General features: G+C 40.9%; 1 protein-coding gene across 1 annotated transcript; it reads left to right on the top strand.

Annotated features, from left to right (window-relative positions):
• Positions 1–1,412: 1,412 nt before the first annotated feature.
• Positions 1,413–21,782, top strand: NLRP14 (NLR family pyrin domain containing 14; the record flags this gene model as incomplete). The annotated part of the gene is given in 12 exon segments (XM_084894162.1): positions 1,413–1,704; positions 2,435–2,506; positions 3,155–4,745; positions 4,747–4,749; positions 7,949–8,104; positions 10,603–10,770; positions 14,980–15,150; positions 15,563–15,733; positions 17,192–17,362; positions 19,626–19,796; positions 20,799–20,969; positions 21,647–21,782. Coding segments are annotated over 12 exon segments (3,273 nt in total).
• Between the last annotated feature and the right edge of the window lie 70 nt (positions 21,783–21,852).

Raw genomic sequence — 21,852 nt, forward strand, 5'->3', positions numbered from 1 at the left:
AATTTCAGTGTTCCTTTGAAGTGTCCTCATATCTATTCCTTTTGCTTCTTTTAAAAAAATTACTATGAAACCTGGTTTGATTAAGTCCTAGTCTGTAATACAGAATATTTCTGCAGTGAAGTTAAAACAAAAACCAAACCAAAATATTACTACCACCACCACCACCCCCCCCAAAAAAAAACCCAGCTGATAATTCAACAATAACTGTAGGATATAATCCTGACTTACTATATAATTTTGAGGTAATTCACCTTCTGTTTAAGAAGTAAAGTCTCCCTTTGCTACTTTTTTTATTTCCCCACCCAATTTTTCCAATCTCATTGGCAAGCATAGAGGGAGGTATTATGAAGACTGGCATGGGAGGCGGTCTAGAGAAAGATTTATGTGAAGTTCTGGAGGTACCACTTACTAGCTCTGTCTCTTAGGCAATCACGGAAAAGGAGAGGAGGAACTTGAAGATATGGTTTAAGTGATTAATTGGAGTATCTATGCTGAATACAGAATTGAATAAGGTTCTTAAGATGGCTGATAAGTAAGAGCAAAACACTGGGCTAAAAAGACTAAGAGTTGATAGTGTTTGATAGAGGAACTGTCACAGTAGGAGTGAGGGCATGAAACTGCTCAGTGAACTGGAAGATATTAGCAGAGAACTGGGCTATGGGACTTTGGAGTTTAATAGTTTGAGTAATTGTTGCTGATACAATCTGAAGTGATAGCCTCAGAGTGAAATGCTGGAGTGAAATAAGGTCATGGGAGTTAAGGTTAAGGATGTGAAATACTAATGTTTTGGATGGGCTTTAACTTTGAACTCACCCAGAATAATTGTGAAGGGGAGTGGAAGGGAAAGCTGCTTATGAGCTAGGAACACAGACCCTCAGGGACTGCATATCAGTTCATGACCAGATTTGACAGAGCAAGAAGAGATAGATGGCATATTCCAGTTGCATATGCTTCCGGAGTAATGATGTCTTTGGTTGGGGTACAATAACAATGCTGTATAGGCTGAGATACACGTTGGGTGTTGATGGGATGAGGAAAGGGATGAGGAAAGTTACAAATACTTAGTAGGATCCTGTTCTGTTCCAGGTGATACATGCACTCTGCCTGATTTAACTTATACCACATACCTCCAAGGTTGCCTCTGATATCAACACTTTGCAGAGTAGTTAACTGATGCTCAGAGAGATGAATTGTCTTTATTTCTTCTTATATGTGGTGGGGTTGGGTTTAACTCTTAGGAAGGTGAACAAAATATGTAATGATTTGCATTAGAGGAATGTTTTCATGATAGAACATCCAATACATTTTTGTTGAAGTAATATGTATTTTATAGGTATTTTATTTTCTAATCTCTTCCATAGGTCCCATTATTTCAATTATTTTTCCCTACTGAATATTGACCCACAGACAAGATGACAAATTCTTCGTCGTCTTCCTTCTTTTCTGATTTTGGGCTGCTACTCTACTTGGAGGAGTTAAACAAAAATGAATTAAGTAAATTCAAGTCATTCCTAAAGAGTGAGACCACAGGACCCGGGAACTGCCTGATACCCTGGACTGAAGTGAAGAAGGCCAATCGGGAGGATCTGGCTAACCTGATGCACAAGCATTATCCGGGAGAGCAAGCCTGGGATGTGGCTCTGAAAATCTTTGGCAAGATGAACATGAAGGATCTGTGTGAGAGAGCAAAAGCTGAGATAAGTTGTGAGTGATGCTAGGGACATATCTGGGGGAAGGGAGAAGGAAGTGCTTCCTGGAAGCTACTGGGATGAGTCTATGAAAGGGATTTAGGGATTAAGCCATTCAGTGGTTCACAAACTCCTTGGAGGCCATATATATTGGGAACTTGTTGGATCATTTGAGAAACAACAAAGAGGCAGGAAAGTTTACAGCCTGGCCCATTAATTAAAGGTAATTAATCTATTTGGTGGCAGTTAGCATGATTCAAGCAACTGAGTGATCTCATCTAGTATACCTTTGCCTGAACTACAGATAAGATTATATATTAGCTTAAATTTCAAGGAGTCTCAAACATGGCTTAAAATCTTTGCTGAAATATGAGGAATGGGCAAAAAAATTATAAGGCACATAGCCAAATCAGTATTTTTAGTCATTCCCAAGTATGATATATTGTAGACATCTGAAATTCCTTACTCATATTTCCTGTGGGCCTCACCATATCTCTGTGAGGTCATACAGACAAGGACACTTAGGCTCAGGCTAGACCGCTTGCCCTGTTACAGGCTCTCCTACTTCAGTGTTGGTTACATCACATCACTCTTCCCTCAGGTAAATGGTGCAGTTTGGGGCTCTGTTGGCTCTAGTTTCTTAAACCTAGATGGTTATAGAATTGGACTGCTGAGGAAAATTCTGGCCATTACAAAAGCTCTTATTGTTTTTGGTAATCTTGTGATCCTCTTGGAACCTGTTGTAGGGACAGCCCAGACCATGGAGCCAGAGGACACCACGGCCGGAGAGGCGCAAGGTGACCTGGAGGCAGTTCTGGGTAAGTAGATAGGTTCCTCTCTGGCTATTGTTAATTGTTGCCTATTTTCCTTTTATAAAAAAAAAAAAATTGATTTCTCAGAGAGAGGAAGTGGGGGGAGGGAATGAGGGAGAGGGAGAGAGAGAGGGAGAGAGGAGTGAAACATCAATGGGTTGCCCTCTGCATGCCCCCTACTGGGGATCCAGTCTGCAACCTGGGCATGTACCCTGACTGGTAATCAAACCAGCCACCTTTCTGTGCATGAGACAATGCCTAGCCAACCGAACCACGCCTGCCAGGGCACCTGTGTTCCTTTTTAATCTGGATATAACTCTGTTCTACACATATGCCATCCCTCTATGGAGGAAAAGTAAAAAGAGAAAATATTTCTAGAACAGATTTAATTTTTATTTTCCATCACAAATTTATTTTTATGCAATGCCAGCCCCTCCCCCCTTCCCCCCCCCCCCAGTTTCTGATGTATGTTTTAAATCTACAGGAATATTGTTTGTTTTGTTTATATTTTTTTCTTAGCTAAAGCAGCTGATTTTTTTTATTTCAGCCTATATCTCTTCCTGTTCCGAAGTCCAGGTCCAGTATTCTTACACATCGTAGAATTTGTTTTGATCATGTATGTCTTTGTTTTGTTCTTGCTCCATTCTGATTCAGGTGATGGAACAGAATATAGGATTCAAATACAGGAAAAGTTTTCCCTCGCGCTGGATGAGAAGTGTTGGCTTGGAGAACCTAAAGACTTACATCACGATATTGCTGAGGAAGGTAGAGAACTGCTAGAACATTTGTTTGATGTGGATGTCAACACCGGTGAGCCGCCACAGACAGTGGTGCTGCAAGGGGCTGCTGGAGTCGGGAAAACCACCCTGGTGAGAAAGGCCATGCTGGATTGGGCTCAGGGCACTCTCTATCAGGAGCAATTTACCTATGTTTTTTATCTCAACGCGAGAGAAATTAACCAGTGGAAAGAAAGAAGCTTTGTTGAAATGATATCAACGGACTGGCCCAGCACAGAAGGCCCCATTGAAAATATTATGTCCCAGCCAAGTAGTCTCCTGTTTATTATTGACAGTTTTGACGAGATGAACTTTGCCTTTGAGGAACCCGAGTTCGTGCTGTGCGAGGACTGGACCCAGGTACACCCCGTGTCCTTCCTCATGAGTAGTTTGCTGAGGAAAGTGATGCTCCCTGAGTCTTTCTTATTGGTGACCACGAGGCTCACAACTTGCGAGAAGCTGAAGCTCTTGCTGAAGAATCAGCGTTCTGTAGAGCTACTCGGTATGTCAAAAGATGCCAGGGAGGAATATGTTTATGGGTTTTTTGAAGACAAGAAGTGGGCCTTGCTAGTATTGAATTTACTGAAAAACAATGAGATGCTTTTTAGCATGTGCCATGTCCCCCTAGTGTGCTGGGTCATTTGTAATAGTCTGGAGCAGCAAATGGAGAAGGGTGGTGACATCTCATTGACCTGCAAATCCACCACGGCTCTGTTTACCTGCTATATCTCCAGCTTGTTCACACGGGTCAATGGAAGAAGCCCTAGTTTGCCCAAACAAGCCCAGCTGAGGAACCTGTGCCACTTGGCTGCCACAGGAGTATGGACTATGACACACGTGTTTTACAGGGCAAATTTCCGAAAGCACGAATTAACGAAAACTGATGTCTCTAGTTTCCTGGACTTGAATATTCTTCAGAAGGACACAGATTATGAAAACTGCTATGAGTTCACCCACCTACACATTCAGGAGTTTTTTGCAGCTATGTTCTATATGTTGGCAGACAGCTCGAAACTTGAGGACAATTCCTCTCAGTCTTTTGCAGACTTGAAGCTGTTACTTGAAAGCACCAATTGTGAACGCCCCCATTTGACTCGGATGAAATGCTTTCTGTTTGGCCTTCTGAATGAAGACCGAGTAAAACAACTGGAGGAAACTCTTAACTGTAACATGTCATTGGAGATAAAAGGGAAGATACTTCAGGGGATGGAAGTATTAGGAAAGAGTGACTCTTTCATCCAGCTGGGATGTCTGGAGCTGTTCCACTGTCTGTATGAGACTCAAGATGAAGCATTTATAATCCAGGCAATGAGATATTTCCAAAAGGTTGTCATTAATATTTGCGAGAAATTCCATTTGCTTGTGTCTTCATTCTGCCTTAAGCATTGCCAGTGCTTACGGACCATTAAACTCTCTGTAACTATGGTATTTGAGAAGATGTTAAAACCAAGCTTCCCAGTTGAAACTTGGTAAGTGTCTTAGGTCAGTTCCCTGAAGTGCCCTGTGGGGGAGTGAAGGAAGTAGATGTTGTCAGCGGGAGGGGAGGAGTTGTTTAGCTGAGGCCCCAGAGCCTAGATAAATGTTCAGAGTTGTCCCACTTTGAGAAATGGAGGCCAGACACTGAAGCCCCTAATGAACAGCCGTGGCTCTTGGTAAAGAATAGGCAGAAACTTGCCTGAAGTGGCTCTCTTCACTTGAGGGTAAACCCAAGAGAGGAACTTGGCTGAGAGTTGTCAAACTGTGAATATTCCCAACAACTAAGGAATGGGTGCCTCAGTCCTGAAGGAAGGATGTGGCACTTACATCCATTCTATTAACTTGTAAAAGCAATGCCCTCGAGAAGAATAGGGACCAGGAATTTCTTCCTGGACTGAGTGTATGTAGATCATCTCTCTGGGCTATGCTCTACCGACCTAGCTCACCTTCCTTATTGCCTAGACACAGATCAGCCTTTGTATAAAGGGTCTAAGCTCTTTAACACCTAACTGGATGCAGTCAGATGCAGATTAAGAAATAGTAGGTGCTGAATGAGTGTTTTGAAAGACTAAATGAATCTTCAGCATTTTTTTGCTTATTACTAGAGGTCTGGTGCACAAAATTCGTGCACTGGGGTTGGGGGAGGGTCTCTCAGCCCAGTCTGTGCCCTATCGCAGTCCAGGACTTCTTGGGGGATGTCCGCCTGCCTGCTCCCCATGGGGGCCTAAGCCAGCAGTCAGACATCCCTCTCACAGTCCAGGACCCCTCCCTCCTTACCGCCCACCTCTTGCTGCTCCTTATCTCGGCTTCCTGCTCCTTAGTGCTACCTTGGAGGCAAGAGAGGCTCTCACCACCACTGCTGCATCTGCAGCTATGAGTCCAGTTTCTGGCTGTGTGGCATTCCCCCTGTGGAAGCATACTGATCACCAGGAAGCAGCTCCTGCATTGAGCATCTGCCCCATGGTGGTCAGTGTACATCATAGCTACCAGTTGCTCTGCTGTTTGGTCAATTTGCATAGTAGGCTTTTATTACGTAGGATTATTATACTCTCTCTCCTTCCTCAAGTTGCCTTTTCTGACTATCCATCCAAGTATGAGGGAAGAGTTGAATTATGGGATTAGTTCTAGATTTAACTAAAATTAATTGAGGGCTTACTATGTGGTATATAGGGCGTACAGGATATTGAACATATCCAATTAAAAGCTGGTCAAAACCACATTTCAATTTATCTTTAAGATTATAAAACTGAGATTCAGGGAAGTTCACCTAAAAAGTAAGTGCATAATCATTGATTTAACCATCAAATAATACCGAACATTTGCTTCGCACATACCTGATAGCCTTCTAAGTCCCAACTCATTTAGCCTCCTAAAAATCCAATTTCTTTACTTATTAAAAAAGTGTATTTAAAAAACACCAAGTGGATGTGTACTTGAAAGAGGTCACATCTGATGATAAATCTTGGTTTTTCCAACTTTACCCAAGGTGTCTCATTGCTGTTACATACAATTTCAGCATCCCTCTTATAAGAATACATTTCATTTCTCTCTGAACTGTGGGAGCAGGAATTGAAGGCTGGAATGCCTTCACTTTTCTGTCTTTGGGAAGTTATAAATAATCTCCTTCAGTCAGTTTTCTTGATTCGGATTTCATAGTTCTATTTTCAGAAGACATGATTGAACCCAGGGCATTAGAATGTATATTAAGCTTAATCCTATATAATAAAGGCTAATATGCAAATTGCTGAACAGTCGAATGACCAGTTGCTATGACATATACTGACCACCAGGGGGACAGACACTCAATGCAGGAGCTGCCCCCTGGTGGTCAGTGCAGTCTCACTGGGGGAGCGCCACTTAGCCAGAAGCCCTGAGCTGGGCTCATGACTGGTACGAGTGCAGCAGTGGTGGCGGGAGCCTCTCCCACCTATGGAGTAGCGGTAAGGATATCTGACGATGACTTAGGCCGACTCAGACATCCTCTGAGTGCTCCCTGGCTGTGAGAGGGTGAAGGCCAGGCTAAGAAACCTCACTCCCTGCCAGTGCATGAATTTTGTGCACTGGGCCTCTAGTAATAAATATTTGGAAGGCATTCTGGCAACAATATAGCCAGTCTTCATGCTCCACTCCTCTCCACTCCCCTCTGTTGTAGTGTTGTCTAATTCTAGAGTTAGCATTGTTACTAATATAAAAAAAAGAGTCTGAGAACCCAGTGTTTTAAAAGGGACGTTATGGGTGATTTCAGTCTCTGCTACAACCTAATTACACTGTAAACTTAAGAATAGGATTCCTATCTTGTTTACCATTTTATCCATAATATTTTTACACTAGAGGCCCAATGCATGAAGATTCGTGCAAAAATGGGCCTTCCTTCCTCTGGTTGCCAGCACCGCCTTCGCTCCGGCCAGAGCCACCATTTTGCTCCGTCCCAGGGCTGCCTTTCCACTTTCCCATGCTGCCCAGAGGCCTGGAGCATCTGGGGCAGTGCAGAACAAAAGCATCCTGCCCCCGGCTGCTCAGCGCCTCCATATGCAAATTAACCCACCATCTTTGTTGGATTAATTTGCATACTCCTGATTGGCTGGTGGGTTTCACAAAGGTACAGTCAAATTGCATCTTACTCTTGTAGATAGTAAACACCTACATGTTTGAATTAATTTATTGCCTAGTTTTTGCAGATTTAAGACTTCAGGTGATGTAGAGGCCACCCCTCTGCAATGTCACTCATTCCAATTTAAGTAAGGTATTGTGGGAACCAATGTTTATTGAACAGTGAAGGGGATCAGAATGTGCCACTGCATCAGGTGCAGCTTTTGCATAAGGATGTTTTGAGCTGAAGGTGTTTGAGTCCCTAAAATCCCTTATCTGCCTAAAAGCAGAGCTTCTCAAAAGGACTTAACTGTCATAAACTCCCCAGGAGCAACACTTATCTCTTCTTGGAGACAGAAGTTTGCCCTACAACTAGACAGAACTTGTCCTAATCTATCAAGTCTCCATCTAGTTTCCAAAGGGCCCACTTATCTTTCAAAAAAGTCATTTGTTTTTCCATAAGTACCCTTTCTCCTTTCGCCTTTCCCCTACTAACATAGGTATGTAGACCCCAAATTCTAACCGCCTCTGATTTACTTAGAATTGAATTTCTCCCCTGTGTGTCTTTTATGCACATAAAACTTGTATGTTTTTCTCTTGTTAACAGGGATACCTATTACTGCTGGCAAGATCTTTGTTCTGTGCTTCATACAAATGAACACTTGAGAGAATTGGAACTATATCATAGCAACCTTAATGAAACGGCAAAGAAGATTTTTTATAAAGAACTAAGTCACCCAAAATGTAAACTACAAAAGTTGTTGTAAGTCTGACATGAGAAAACATAATAGAGTTGTTCTAGTTTCTTTCTGTGCCCCCCCTCCCACTCCTACTTAGGGGAGACCAGCAGCGTAAAATACTCTTAAAACGTGAACAGTGGAAACCTCTGGGAACACAGAGGCATAACTAACCTGTTCCAGGAGCTATTGCACAGAGCATGGGTTTTGGGGCTTGATTAGGAATTTTCTAGATGAGGAAGAATACAAAGGCAAGGCATTCTAGGCAGGTCAACAGAGCATTTTCCAAGATAAGTTCTGGAACATCCTATGTAAACAATACCAAAAACAAGACAAAATTATTCCCTCACTTCAGAGACCTTTCTTGCACCACTTTCTATCATTCTTCTCACCCTGTTCAGTCCCACTTTCTAATCTCCATCACGATAGATTAGCTTTTCTGTTCTTGGGAATCATTTAGGAAGATTTATAGAGTATATATATTTTGTGTTTATCTTTTGCTCAAAAAAATGTATTTCCATGTTGTTGCATGTTTCAGTAGTTTCTTCTTATCGCTGATTAGCATTTCGTTGTATGATAGAATACAACTTGCTTATTCATCCTTTTGTGAATAGAACCTGAGTTTGTTTCCAATTTTTTGGCTATTACGAATAAGGCTGCTGCTATGAATATTTATGTGCAAATTCTATTTTTGTGACATATATTTTTCCTCTTGGGCTAATACCCAGGAATGGAACTACTAGTTTATTGGAGGATGTTTGGCTTTTTAAGAAATTGCCGGCCAGTTCTTCAGAGTCGTACCATTTCACAGTCCCACCAGCAACATGTGAAAGTCCCAGCAGCTGCTCATCCTTGCTAACATTTGCTATTGCAGTTTTTAGTTTATCTCATAATTTTATTCTAGATACCCTATCATTTACAAAAAATATATTTTGATTACAGATAGGAAGGGAGAGGGAGAAAGAGATAGGAACATCAATGATGAGAATCATAGATTGGCTGCCTCCTGCATACCCCACACTGGGGATCGAGCTTGCAACCTGGGCATGTGCCCTTGACTGGAATCGAACCTGGGACCCTTCAATCCACAGGCTGACACTCTATCCACTGAGCTAAACCAGTTAGGGTTATTTATTTATTTATTTATTTATTTATTTATTTATTTTTACATTTGCTTGTCCATGGACTCTCCTAGGAGCTGGAACTGATCCTGTTGTCTTCTGTGTTCAGTGCCCATCAGTGCACTCAAGGCCTAATTTGTGTTCAGTAATATGTACTGAATGCTGAACAAATGATAGATTTTTTTTTCCCATTAGCACCAAAGATTTTTTTTTGGGGGGGGGGGGCGGGAAGAGGAGACAGGCTTCCCCTTAAATATTTTCCTTAGAACCTTGGTGTTTTTAGTGAGATCTGACCTTAGATTTTAAATAACTAGATTAGGTCTGGACTTGCATAGTTATGTGGCAGGAAACTGCATATATGTTATGATGAAGGGGTTCTTAGAAGACCTTTTTTCTCACCCCAAATGTCTTCCCAGTTTTTCCCTTCACTGAATGTCACTAACCTAAATCCTAACAATTGTTAATGTCATCTTTTGGGTTAGATGGCTTCCTCTTTTAGAATTCCAAGGTCCCTCGGGTTGAGGGTGGTGGGGAGTGACACCATGAAGGCAGCTCTTAGTCTTTCCCACCTTGGTGTGGCTTTACTTACGTCCCATTTCCCTAACAAGTGAGGCTGTACTTTTCAATTTATGTTTAATGAGTGCATTAGGCACTTTTATTAGCTGATGGTGGTTAGTGCTCAAATGGGTAAAAGCTTTATCTTCTTGTGCTTGGCTGGATGGGATGTGAAAGTAATGGGTAAGTAGAGGGCAGAAGGGAGGGCAGGTGGTATTATGAAGAGAGGTTTGGAACAGTCAGCAGTGTGAACCTGTTGGGCATGTGGGGCCCACAGAGGCACTACAGAAGGATCAGATAGAGCTAACAGTGACTAAGTTAGGAGATTGGAAATCGGAAGAAAAACAGGGGATTTAGCGTCCTTCATATTTTGCTTTGGGCTGTCCATGAGATGGTAGGGTATATTTTGCAGGGATGTTTTGCTAATGATACACATTAAAAAGTTGATATTGGCAGTGTACTCACCTCAGGTTTTATTTAAAGGATTAAATATTATAAATTAATACTGTAATTGCAGTATTTGGAATAGTCCCAATAATTTTTGATAGCCACTCCTGGGGTTAAGGGTTCAAAAACTCCTCTTTCTCTTTCCTGATATTACCTTCCTTTCCTTCAAGGTCAAACAAAGTTGAAAGTATCAGTTGTCAGGATATCCTGGACATCTAAGTTGTAACCCAGTTGTTTTTCTAAGCAGCAACTGAAACTTGGATTTATGACCTCCCCTGGAACAGGAGAAACCCAGAGTAGGATAAGAGGTGGCAGAAGTATTTAGATAATATTCAAGATTTGGGCTTGAACAGACAAAAGAGATGATTTTGTAATCCCTCCTACATATTTTTCTTTTGAAGGTTGAGATCTTTTTCTTTCGCTGATGGCTGTCAGAATTTCGCCAGTTGTTTGACTCACAACCAGAATCTGCTGCATCTTGACCTGAAAGGAAGTGATATAGGGGACAGTGGGATGAAGTCATTATGTGAAGCCTTGCAACACCCAAACTGTAAACTGCAGAATCTGAGGTAAGTCGTGACTTTTTTGGTATTACAACTGAGACTTGTATCTGTCCAGATAGAGCCTTCCAGCCTGGAATTGCTGTTCATGGGACGAGGTTACATCTACTTTCATGATATGGAAATGGGGGAGATCAGTAGATTCAGGCTGATTTCCTCCAGGTAGGACTTCTAACTCCTCCTATCTCCCCACTGAAGACCCCTCATTGTTCAGTCATCTAAATATAAAAAAGCAAACACACACACACACACACACCAGATCCAGAATATATGACTTAATTTTTTTCATATTTAAATGCAAGCATGTGTTTATTCCTTGTATTTTTGAATGCTCAGAAAAGAATGCACTAGTGGTAGCTGGGGGCAGTGCTGTGGCAGGCTCAGTTTTACTTAATTTTTGATAGTGAATCACCCTCACCTTATAATTGCAACTCACTGATCAATATAGAAAATTGAGGAAGAACAGTGTAGCACCTGCTCTCTCACTGTCACTGTTGATCCTAATGGTGGGCCTGATTTTCTTTCTCTATGAAAATGAAGGGTCTAGCAGTCATACTTGGTCTGCACATTGTGTGGCAGGTTTCAAGAAAGATCTCATTTTTCAATGAAAGATATTTAATTGAGTTTATATCAAATTAAAACCAAAACAAGTAAAACCAAAACAACAAACAGAAGCAAAATAACAAATCATTGTATTACGTTTTACCTAAGAGGTTTTTGTAATCCCTGGATTCATTTGGGGTTGGGGGGTAGGAATGAACCTTGGTACATGAAAGGCCAACATAGGTCTGTATTTGTGGGAAACAAATGATAACTTGTAAAACAAGTAAAATTTGCCACAAGACCTTCTTTTTTGACAATAGGCCTATGAATTCTGTTACCATTGGGAATTTATTTTTAGGTTTCACTATTTTACAGGATGAAATTCTCTCACAGCATGTCTGAAAATTTGTTGCATAACTATTGAGCGTGTTGAGTTTAGTTGTCAGCAGGACAGGTTAGGGTATTGGTTTTTACCATCTAGGAAGTAGTTCTAGTACATTTTGAAGAATTTTCTATAACCTGTAGCCTCTGGTTCTGGAACTCAGATGAGAAGTAGGTCATTGGTGTCTCTTTCTAAAAGTAAAACATGTTAGTGGCAAAAAGCTGTTAAGTGGAGGGAAAGATATTTTCTTACAGTGGGAGCAGTGGATCCAAAACAAAATGCCTTGGCACCTAACAGAGCAGCAGGACTTGATAAGATCTCTTTCATCAGTTGAGGTTTGACAAGCCTTGATGTGGACTCGGTTACTAGACTTTTAGACGGGAAACCATCTCACTGGGTCAACTAGTAGGGCTCCTTACACCAGTGAAGAGAGTGTTTTGTGGCAGAAATCATCAGAGCTTTGTAATAATAAAACACTACATCATGTAGGGTTGGAAGTTGTCCCATTGTGGGTGGCCACTGTAATTGAGTCCTGTAGATCTCCTATTGTCATTTCATGTGGGAAAGATTCTAGTCTTAGGATTGTTTTAGACCTCCTGTTATAAGAGCTGTGGACAGTTGGCTGGCCATGTTATACATGTGCTTATTTCCTGTTTCTTTAGAAAATGTTTCCTTGCTAAAACTTTAAGAATTAATCCATAGTGTTCTTTTTCTGTCTAGAAAGATTTCTCTCCAAACATAATGTATGAGATTGCCTTCATTTCCCTAACTGCCTGCTTGGCTCCTGATATAATGCCCTTTAGTATTAGTCTACTCCTGCTGCCATAACAAAATAACACAGGCTAGATAGCTTAAACAACAGAGGTTTATTTCTCAGTTGTGGAGGATGGAAATTCTAAATCCGGAGGCTGGCAGGGTTGGTTTCTGATGAGGATTCTTTCCTTGGTTTGCAAAGAGCTGCCTTCTCATATATTACTAGTGGCCTGGTGCATGAAATTTGTGCACTGATGTGTCTCTCTCAGCCTGGCCTGCACTCTCTCCAATCTGGGACCCTTCAGGGGATAATCGGCAGTCAGACATCCCTCTCACAATCCAGAACTGCTGGCTGATTGCCTCTAACTTCTTCTGGCTGCCAGCCTGATTGTCCCTAACTGCTCCCCTGCTGGCTTGATTGCCCTTAACCACCTCTGCCTCGAACCTGCATCGGTACCCAGGATTCCCTCCTCCAGCCGACCTTAGGCCTCCCGGGTTCAGGGCTTCCCTCCCTCTGGTCAGCCATATGTGCCCAGGCCGGCTGCAGAACTCAGGGGATGGCAGGGAGGTGGCTTTGCCTGGGCTGCAGCCACAAGTGCTGGCCCTGGACTGTGGGGAGGGCAGCTTCTCCGTCTCCCGGGCCACAGCTAGCCGCAGGTACTGGTGCCCCGGACTGCAGGGTAGGCAGCTTCTCCATTTTCCCTGGGATGCGGTATGGGCGACTTCTCTAGCTGGCTGCAGCCTGTGATCATGCGGGAGGTGGCTTCTTCATCTCTTGGGCTGCAGCCAGCCCCAGGCGCTGGGGCCAGGTTTCTCTGTCTCCCCCAGGATGTGGGGCAGATGTGAGGCTTCTGCTGCTGGCTGTGGCCTGGGATCACAGGGCAGGTGGCTTCGTGGTCTCCCTGGCTGCAGCCAGCTTCAGGCACTGGCACCCGACTTCTCCTACCCCCACAGGCCTGGAGCGGCTGGGGGTTGGGACTGCTGCCATGATTTCAGGTTAATTTGCATACTCACTCTGATTGGCTGGTAGCATGAGTGATGATAATTTGCATGTTTCTCTTTTATTAGTGTAGATGGCCTTTTTGTGTTTTTTACATTGTTGGTGTCTTGTCCAGTCCTATTGGGTTAGAGGTTCACTCTTGTGACCTCATTTAACCTAATTACCTCTTTAAAAGCCCTGTCTCCAGATGCAGTCACATTGGGAATTAGGGCTTTAACATGAATTTGGGGTAGCACTATTCAGTCCATAACACCTTTTCAGGGCAAGTTGAGGTTTTCTTTTCTTTTTTTATTTATTTTTTATTAAATTATTATCTGTGTACATATACCATTGTGGCCCCCCCCCCCATACATGCCCTCCCTCCCCAGAGTTTTGTGTCCATTGGTTGTACTTATATGCATGTGTACAAGTCCTTCGGTTGATCTATCTCCCCCAGATCTCCCTACCCTCCCTGCTGTAATTTGACAGTCTGCTTGTTGCTTTACTGTCTCTATATCTATCTTTTGGTTTGTCAGTTTATAATATTCTTTTGAGGTTTTCAATCTTAGGCCATGTTGTGGGTCATCCATTGAGGTCTAATACTGTTCCTACCTCTGTATACCCTGATTTTGATGAAGAGAATCAATTACTGGGGACTCAATAAGTCCTTTATTAAAATAAATAATCAAAACAAATCCACATTCCAGGAACATGGCTGCCGCTGGACTCTTTACAATTAGCAGCTGCTATCAGGTCCAGCCACGCCCAAAGCATGGTGGTTTCTAAATATGAGTCTCTAAAATAGGGACTCTACATATACTTATTTTCTTCTGCTGCTGCTGCCCTTTTTAAACTTTACTTTTAGAAACATTTTACTTCTGATTCACTTCTTGTTTTCACTGATAAGAACTAGGTTCCTCAGAAAGCCTAGGTTGACTCCCACTTGTAGGTAAGCGCTTGGAAGGCAGTAGTGGGAGTGGCAGCTTTTGCTCCTGATTTCCTGCCCATTTTTTTCATTAATCGGAGTGCAAGGATGCAGCTCTTCTCCAGTCCACCTCCATCCATGTAGTTAGAGGACATTCCTCTCAGATTAAAAGGTGATCACTTAAAAATATTTTTAGCCCTACTGGTGTAACTCCGTGATTGAGTGTTGACCTATAAACCAGGAGGTCAAAGTTTGATTCCCAGTCAGGATACATGCCGGGGTGGCAGCTCAATCAGGGCATGCAGGAGGCAGCTGATTGATGATTCTCTCACATCATTGATGTTTTTATCTCTCTCTCCCTCTCCCTGCCTCTCTGAAATTAATGAAACTATTTTAAAGATATTTTTAATGTTTTCATAGATAATTGGGGATGTGGGAATGGAATTAAAATAGATTATTTAAAAATTATTTTAAAAAAGAATTAAAGCACTCTTATTCTAGAGTTAAGCTGGGTTATCAGAAAAGATCCCAAAGACCCAGATAGATCCAGTGACCAAATGCTCTGGCTGGATGTGCATTGGTTATAATTCTTCTCCAAGGAAGGTCATTTCTATGTTTCTGTACTTTTCTTTTCAGCCTGGAATCCTGCAACCTAACTACACTTTGTTGTCTGAATATCTCCAAGATTCTCATCAGAAGCCACAGCCTGATATTTCTGAATCTGTCGACCAATAATATATTGGATGACGGAGTGGAGCTGTTGTGTGAGGCCTTAAGACATCCAAACTGTCACCTAGAGAGACTGTCGTGAGTCTTTTTGCTTTGTTTTCTGTAGAGTCATTTTGTTCAGCCCTGGATAGATTAGTTATGAACTGAATGGGCTATCTGCCTGGGTCTTGACCCCAGTTGGTTCACTTGTTAATTATAGATCAACTCCTCCTTTCCCCCCTCTTTTACTCAACTTTTACACACTTTTCTTCATGATTAACTTGTTATTTTTCATTTTTTTTCTAGGCTTCTCCTCTTCCCTCCTATTTTTTTGTTTCAATAAACCCTGTGCTTAGCTGAAATGGGATCCATATTTAAGTAGCTTTGATGAAGTTGAGTTTATCGTTGAGGTGTAGGGGTTGTAAGTACCAGCTAACTTCCATTTGAAGGAGAAGAGAAGCATGAACTTTGGGATTTGACTGATCCCTTCCCATTTGTGCTTCTCCTTCAGCTTAGAAAGCTGTGGCCTCACAGTAGCTGGTTGTGAGGATCTCTCTTCGGCTCTCATCAGCAACAAAGGGCTGACACATTTGTGCTTGGCAGACAACATCTTGGGAGATGGTGGAGTAAAGCTTATGAGTGATGTCTTGAAGCATCCACAGTGCAATCTGCAGAGCCTTGTGTAAGTGTCTGCTAGTTTTCCGCCTTCAATATAATAAACATTTTGAAATATTTTTAAATGAGAAAATAATATGAACACATTCTGTCCCTTTTTCCCTACTGCTGGCCTTAGTGATAATGATGAAGATTATAATATTAACAATTGCCATTTATTGTGTCCTTACTGTGTGATGGGTTTTGTGCTAATTTTTTTAACCTGCACAGAAGTTTCTGTTTTTGTCAAATTGGCAACCTGAGTTCTAAGTGCCTCATTGTACAGGTGAGGAATGTGAGGCTTAGAAAGATTATGCAACTCACCTAATGCTCACAGCAAAATGACAGATTCAGGACTAACGTCCACCTGTTCAGTTCCATATTATGGGCTCAGAATAGGTAGATATGTAGGTATGCCATTAAACAGAAATATAGCATTCTTTGGTATAGCTGGATCACACTGGGTGTTCTGTTATTAGGTAATTTCCTAGACATGTAATTGATGAGCAAAAATTTTAATTTTGTCAGATATGGTTAAATTGCCTCCAGATATATTGTTTATATTCCCTCACCATTCTAGGGGCCTGTATTTTGATATCCTCACTGAGGATCTTCAGTCTTATTTTATCAGTGTTAATTACTTCATTGTAAATAATGTTAAAAAGGATTTGATATTGAGCATCTTTTCTAATGTTTTTGGCCCTTAATATTCTAGGGATTATCTCTTCATAGACTCAGCTTTCTTCTTGATGTTTTCTGTATCTATGTTATATATTATGGTTACTGATATAACAAATACACCATTACTATTTTATGTATTACAAGTAATTTACCTGGCATGTTGCTGTATTTCTAGTTTTCTTTATTGTCAATTTTAGAATATAGAAGCTTAAAATTTTTCTGAAGTCTAGTTTTCTTCCCCCTCATGACTCCTAGAAGTTTTTTCATAGTGGGAAATACCTTTCTTTAAAAAAATCCACTTATGACATCTTTTTCATACTCTATGAATTAATTTTTAACATTTTAAATGTTAAAATACTCCAAATTAAATGTATTATAAGGCTTAAACTTATTTTCCCCTATGTCAGATTTGTTGTCCTAAGATGATTTATGCCGTAATATATCTTTTCCGTACTGATTGGAAATGCCACTTTATTATGTATAAAAAGTACTTATTTTATTGTTATTATTCCCATTCTACTCCATAGGACTGCTTCTTGGCTCCATGTAGCTATTTCTGCAACAGGTTACTATATTTATATCCAGTTTAATTTATAATAATAAAAATTCTGAAGAACACGAATCCAGTCTGTAGCCCAATTTGGTGCAAACCTATGTTTCCCAAGTGAGATAGCCAAAGAGGCAATGAGGGAAGGGGCTGTTTGATGAGATGCAGATAGAGATGGTAACATGAAATCTTTTCAAGGATATAAATCTCTGGCATTGGATCAATGATTCCATTTTCCTCACGTTGTCCTTCCTGTAGGCTTCGGAGTTGCCATTTCACTTCAGGTAGCAGTGAGCACCTGTCATCTTCTCTCCGAAGCAACAAGAGTCTGACACATCTGGATCTGGCATCAAACCAGCTACAAGACGATGGAGTAAAGCTTCTGTGTGATGTCTTTCGGCATCCAGGCTGCAATCTTCAGGACCTGGAGTAGGTTTCTGTGACGTCGTTTTTTTTTGTAGCCTTAACTACTGTGAGCACAGGGGAGGTATGGAAGGAAAGACTGAGAGCTGAGTATCTGTCGGAGGAAAGAATAGTATATTTCCTCTCTCACACTTTTCCTGTTAAAGTCTGTCCATCTCCATCGGCTTTTTTTTTTTTGAATTAAACCAACTAATACATTAATTACAGTCAACTTTCCTCAGGTAAAGAGGACCAGAGCCATTGGGCTGAACTTTATTTTTGGTTGTGGCCCAGTGCTCCTACTGTGCCCTTCACCTTACCTCCATGAAGCTGAAATTGTGCTCTACCTGTTTTTCCTTCTTATAATTGGGAAAACTTTGAAAGAAACTAAGAAGGGAATTTTAAAAAAATATCCAACACTCCAATCATTCTTTAGCAATATTTTATTTATTCTTATGTTCTCTTTTACTTTGTGAATAGGTATACATATCTATGCATGATACATGGATGTGTAATTGTGATTACTGTGTAGATGTGACTTTGAGTTTCTTTTTTACACAACAGTATTTCATAAACATATTTAAATCCTTATATTCAACTAGAAGTCTGGTGCACAACATTTGTGCACTTGGAGGAGGCAGTGTCCCTTAGCCCAGCCTGTGCCCTCTTGCAGTCCGGGAGCCCTCAGGGAGTGGGCCTAAGCTGTCAGTCGGACATCCTTAGTGCTGCCACAGACATCCTAGCTCAGGGCTTCTGGCTGAGCAGTGCTCCCCCTGTGGGCGCGCACTGGCCACCAGGGGGCAGCTCCTGTGTTGAGTGTCTACCCCTTGGTGGTCAGTGTGTGTCATAGCGACTGGTTGCTCCACTGTTTGGTCGATTTGCATATTAGCCTTTTAATATATAGGATTATCTTGATTTTTTAATGGCTGTACAATATTTAACATTGCATTATATAGATTTTGTAGCTAGAGTGAAGCAAGATATAGGTGTCACTTAGCAGTCTCAGCTCACTTTCCCACTAGGGCCTCCCATGGGACTGACCCGTAGCCTGGATGAGTTGCTGTTATTTTAGAACTATAAATTCAAGATTGTTGGTCTGCCCAGAGGTGTTTGTCTTGACTGGACTGACTTATGATAACCAAACTTCCAAATGAGTTTTAATAGTTGGTTGTCACATCTGTAAACACGAAAGTGACTGAACTCTTGGGTCCAATAAGTTCCTGTACTTCCTTTAGGAAAACATAATATGATATGGGTTACAATGTGATTCTCTGAAATTTCCTTGATTATTATTCAATTGGAAAATAAAATTTTACACAATGGAAATTATCATTAAAGCCAATGCCTTCATTTCAGCTATGGAGATATAATTGCTAAGTGACCTACACCCACAAGATATTTGCTGAGCACAGTTTCTTTCCTTTGCATTGCTGGTGCTTTCTCAGCTGTCTTTATAGTCTCTCTAAACCATGCCAGTTCTCTCAACCAACATTTACAACAAATATGAGCTAAATGATGAGAGGACTAAAGGTTATTATTAAGGTGATGCTCTTATCCCCAAGTAATTCACAAAATGTTGATAGTGGGGAAAGAACTTGCCAACTCGAATATGTTCATATTTTGTTATAAACATATGACAAAAACTCCCAAGGAGCAAGGAATGGGACAGAGGAGACACGAATCACTTTAGGCTTGAAAGATGAATAGAGTTTTGTTATGTGTAGATATTCCAGGCAGAAGGAAAGAAGAGAGACAAGAAAGGGAATGAGGACAGATGTGGTATATTTGGAAAACAATAGATTACATGGATAGGGAATCGGAGGGGGACCAAGGAGGAAAAGAGAACATTTGAGGTCATATTTTAAATGCTCTTGAATATCCTGCAAAAGACAGAAAATATCTTTTTATACGTTGCTTCTTGATTCTTTGGAGATAACACTCTGAGATAGATTTCTAGAAAGCATTTTAATATAAAAACTATTAGAAATGGAAAGTATAGATATCAGTGGGTTCTTGGGAAAGCTTATAATCTTTTTTAGTATTGATAGGAGTGTTTACACCTTTATTTGGCAAGCTTGATAGATGATGATCTGTTTGTAGGAGAAAGCAGTTTTATTTTCTTATTAAGAAATCCATCTTTTTCTACCGGTAATGTTAGACCTTCTTGTGTGCATCCTGGATAACAGATTGAAAAGGGTCAGAAAAAAGGCACAAATATCTGGGAATCTCTCTCAGGAGTAAACTCAGCCTCACAGCTAAAGGTCTCTCTCTTCTTTTGTATTTTTTACAGGCTGATGTGTTGTGCTCTCACTGGTGCCTGTTGTCTGGACCTGGCTTCTGCTATTCTGAACAACCCAAACCTGCGGAGCCTGGACCTTGGGAACAATGACTTGCAGGATGATGGAGTCAAAATTCTGTGTGAAGCTTTGAGGCATCCAAACTCTAATATTCAGAGGCTCGGGTGAGTTCAATTTTCCATTAGGAGAATGAAAGCTATTTGGGGCTCGTATAGCTAGGAGAAATTTAGTATGTGAAGAGAAGATGGAAATGGATGGGGTTACAAGGTAAGTTACTCTCAGAAGTGAGAATCTGAATTTCGAATGTATGGGTTAATGTGTATTGTATATTGTTAGTATAGAAGCTATATTTCATGGTATTGTGCTATATTTCATGGTATTGTATTATCAGTGGTTTGTGCAAGGACCCATTGATCATTGATTGGTTAATTGTTAGTTTATCTCCACTAACCACTGTCCTTTCCACCTGTAGGCATCTGAGCTAATGTGTTTGAAATTTGCCATAGAATTGTGTGTATCCTTGTAAAAGATGTGATAATTGTTTTTCAGTGCATTATTTGCATAAGTGGCATGGCGCTAGAGACATTATATACCTTGCTTTTTAAACAGTACCTTATTTCTAAAATCTACTTATGTTGTCCTATTTTTTATGCCATTCAAGGATTCAACTGCATTATAGTTGTCCTTAGTATACTTCCATATTTTATTTATGCCCTGGATTATAATTATGAATTTCCAATTCATGATATTGAAAGGGATATATTCAGCCTACAAATCTTTAGAATAATGAATATTGTAAGTACTTATAGTCTTTGAATTTCCCCTAATCCAGTGGTTCTCTACCTGTGGGTCACGACCCCTTTGTAGGTCAAACCACCCTTTCACAGGGATTACCTAAGACCATAGGAAAACACAGATATTTTATATTATGATTCATAACAGTAGCAAAATTACACTTATGCAGTAGCAATGAAAATAATTTTATGGTTAGGGGTCACCACAACATGAAGAACTGTATTAAAGGGTCGAGGCATTAGGAAGGTTTGAGAACCACTGCCCTAATCATACTCAAATTTTTATGCTTTTGAGAGTTATCATACATTTCTTGTGCTTGCTGACTTATATGGGATAAAGTTCATTTTATCTGTAATCTCTCTTCCCTGCAGGTTGGAATACTGTGGTTTGACCTCTCTCTGTTGTCAGGACCTCTCTTCTACTCTTAGCAGCAACCAAAGACTGATAAAAATGAACCTGGTGCAGAATAACTTAGGTTATGAAGGAATTAAGAAGTTATGTGAAGCCTTGAGGTCTCCTGAATGTAAACTACAAGTTCTAGGGTAAGTCTTCATTGGCTTCTTAGGAGGAAAGTTTTCTGGAATGAGGGACTGGGGGAGCCACTCATTATTGCAGGCCTCGAGATCAACCTGATTGTGGATCCGTGGGCATTTTCGAGGCCCTTACTTGTTTTTCTCCCATAGAACACTGAATTTTGAGAGATAATGTAGCATAGTAGTGAGGAGCCACGAACTCTAGAGCCAGCCTACCTGAGTTAATTGCCACTTAATAGATATTTGAACTTGTGCTAGACCCCAAACTCTGTGTTTCAGTTACCTTATCTGTAAAATGATAATATCTACATATAGGCTTATTCACCTGAAGTCAATATAGGTGGTCTAAATAGTACCTAACATGTAATAAACAATGTACGTGCTAGTTGTTTTCATCATCATCATTAGTATTATTATTTTGCTGGACAAAAAAAAAAAAAAAAAAAAAAGGGAGGGGGGCTCTTGAAGGATCCTTTTACATTTTCATCTATTTCTCTCTTATATTACATTTTCCTTCAGCTGCAATATCCCCTTCAGCATATCCCCTCAGTTCCCTTTTCAATTCCCCAGCCATGCTAATATTCTCTATTTTAATAGTCCCCCACACCAGTGAATAAAATTTCATGAGAAAGTAAAGGGTTGTGGGAAAATCGAGTGCAAGAAGAGATGTTCCCTTGTTTTCTCAGGTTGTGCACAGAGGCATTTGACGAGGAAGCCCAGAAGCTGCTGGAAGCTGTGCGAGTTAGCAACCCACACCTAGTCATTAAGCAGGATTGTAGCGATCATAACGGAGAAGATGGTTCCTGGTGGAAGTGTTTCTGATGCGAAGAACTTGACATTCTTTGAAAAAGTAAAAGAAAGGCCTCTGAGTGACAAAGCCTTGGGCTCTGAG

The sequence above is a fragment of the Pipistrellus hanaki genome (genome assembly GCF_964339955.1).
Source record: "Pipistrellus hanaki genome assembly, chromosome: 9".
In the NCBI taxonomy this organism is placed as follows: domain Eukaryota; kingdom Metazoa; phylum Chordata; class Mammalia; order Chiroptera; family Vespertilionidae; genus Pipistrellus; species Pipistrellus hanaki.